Below are 2030 nucleotides of genomic sequence, written 5' to 3' on the forward strand. Positions count from 1 at the left end.
GTAAAATCAACAATACAGTTACAAGACTTCTTCATCAGATTTATTGGTGGTTAGCAAACAACTATTAAGCATTACCACCAACCTCTGAATTGAAGTGTAGTGAGATTGACTTATTGTTGTTAGTTAGCTTAAGTAAAAAAAAAAATGTTAATTTTAATTTCTAGACTTTCTAAAGCCTTAAGATCCTCCCTTCATCGATAAGTCTGTAAAATTCATATTTATGTCCACCATTCTCTGCTGAGGAAAGATTCAAATCTTTGGCTGGTGGTTGGTCATCCCATGAAATATGTTTCTTCATAAATATAATCAGTGTATTCTCATTACCAGTTCGTATGAAATCGTACGAAAAGTTATGCACAGTTATTTCGTATGTTTTTGACGTTTTTTTCGTTGTATTTCGTCGCATTTTTACGTCTTGCCTGGAGACAAGAAATCCTTGTGCATGCGCATCTTACGCACCATTCAATAACATAGAATTCAACCTGCAATTAACCCTAACCCTAACCCTGACCCTAACCCTAACCCTAAGATACAAAACAGCAAGCAACGTAGTTAAAGACATGAAGATATAAATATAGCTCTGTTCTTCCCAGTTTTACGTCCATCCGCGGGTCTGCTTTTTTCATCTGTTTGGCTGCGCATGCGCACTGACCTGTATTTTTGAGGAAAAACGTCAAAAACGTACGAAATACTGTGCATAACTTTTCGTACGATTTCATACGAACTCATAATGAGAATATGTTGATATAATAGTCCTCCAGAACTTTTATCCAAGTCTTCCCAAATTACCCCAATATTCTTTTTGGTTAAATTATCTCTGCAATACCTTCCTTTAATAAGGCAATAAGAAGTAAAACAAAAGTAAAATTTACACTGCCAGAAACAGGTCTAGATATTTTCAAGGAGATCATAATTTATAAAGCAATTAATTTTAAGATGAAACCTTTGTAGAAAGAATATCAAATAAAAGTGCGTGCATTATTCTGGAACAGAATAATGTATAGATGTATAATCAGGCATAAACCTTGAGACTATTCAAAGAACAAGCTGTTAAAGAAATCATTTATGATTCTCAATGTATCGAGTTCCCCTCTAAATATGTATTGGTGTGTTCTTTAACTTTGGACTGTTGGCTGATATGACAGCAGTTGTGTCTTTAATATGACATTTTTTAAAAAAGTTTTGTTCCTGCAGCAGTACAGCGAATGTGTTGATTTCTTCTCAAAGAGTTTGTGATGAAAGTTGCACAGCTATCTTTCAGAAAATAAAGAATAAACAAAAGCAAAGTAATGAAGTCTTAATTCTTTTTTCTTTTTTTTTTTTTACCAGTAATCGAAAAAAAACAATCTTATGTCTTGTCACTTACAGAGGTACATTTGGAAATGCACACCAGATTTCACGACAGGGTTATGTTTTCAATAAAAAAAAAATTTGAAAATCACTGTGAAAAAGGTCAGTATATATGTGGTTGGCTCATAAACAATTGTGAAATCAGGAATCAACTTTGACACAGTACAGTACCAGTTTTAAATTAATCATTTACTTTCTTTAATGCATTTACTTCACTTCTATTTGTTCAGCTGAACTGGGCTGCGCTGATTCTCTACTATTTAAACTGGTTTCCCTCGAACCGCTCGGTCACTTTGACTCTCAGAACAAATACATCTAGATACTTGTCAAAGTCATGGGGATTCTGGATGTTTTGCTCCAGTCCCACTCAGCCACTTTGTTGGTGGCTCTTCTAGTACTTCTGCTTGTGTATTTGATTTCATCCTCCAGGTTTAGCCCTGAAAAACATGGAAAGGATCCACCGGGACCAAGACCCCTTCCTTTGATTGGAAACCTTCTGCAACTTGACCTCAGGAGAATATATCACTCTTTACTGGAGGTAAGAAGGTCAAATGATATTCAGTATTCAGTATTTCAAATGAATATTTCCATTAATGTCCTTTATTTGTACACGTATGCATGGATGCACAATCCACATGATATTTACAGCTCTTCCCTTCATATTAACCAGCTAAAGGGCT

The 2030-nt window shown here is 34.9% G+C and overlaps 1 protein-coding gene across 1 annotated transcript in view; it reads left to right on the top strand.

Moving 5' to 3' along the window:
• Positions 1-1684: 1684 nt before the first annotated feature.
• The window catches only part of LOC107095915 (cytochrome P450 2K1-like), a 31444-nt gene continuing 31098 nt past the window's right edge, over positions 1685-2030 (top strand). The window contains exon 1 of the mRNA XM_015392285.1: positions 1685-1888. Within this exon, the coding sequence (XP_015247771.1) occupies positions 1685-1888 (204 nt within the window). The remainder of the gene's footprint in view (positions 1889-2030) is intronic.

Source organism: Cyprinodon variegatus, unplaced genomic scaffold, assembly GCF_000732505.1.
Source record: "Cyprinodon variegatus isolate N-32 unplaced genomic scaffold, C_variegatus-1.0 Scaffold584, whole genome shotgun sequence".
NCBI classification, from domain to species: domain Eukaryota; kingdom Metazoa; phylum Chordata; class Actinopteri; order Cyprinodontiformes; family Cyprinodontidae; genus Cyprinodon; species Cyprinodon variegatus.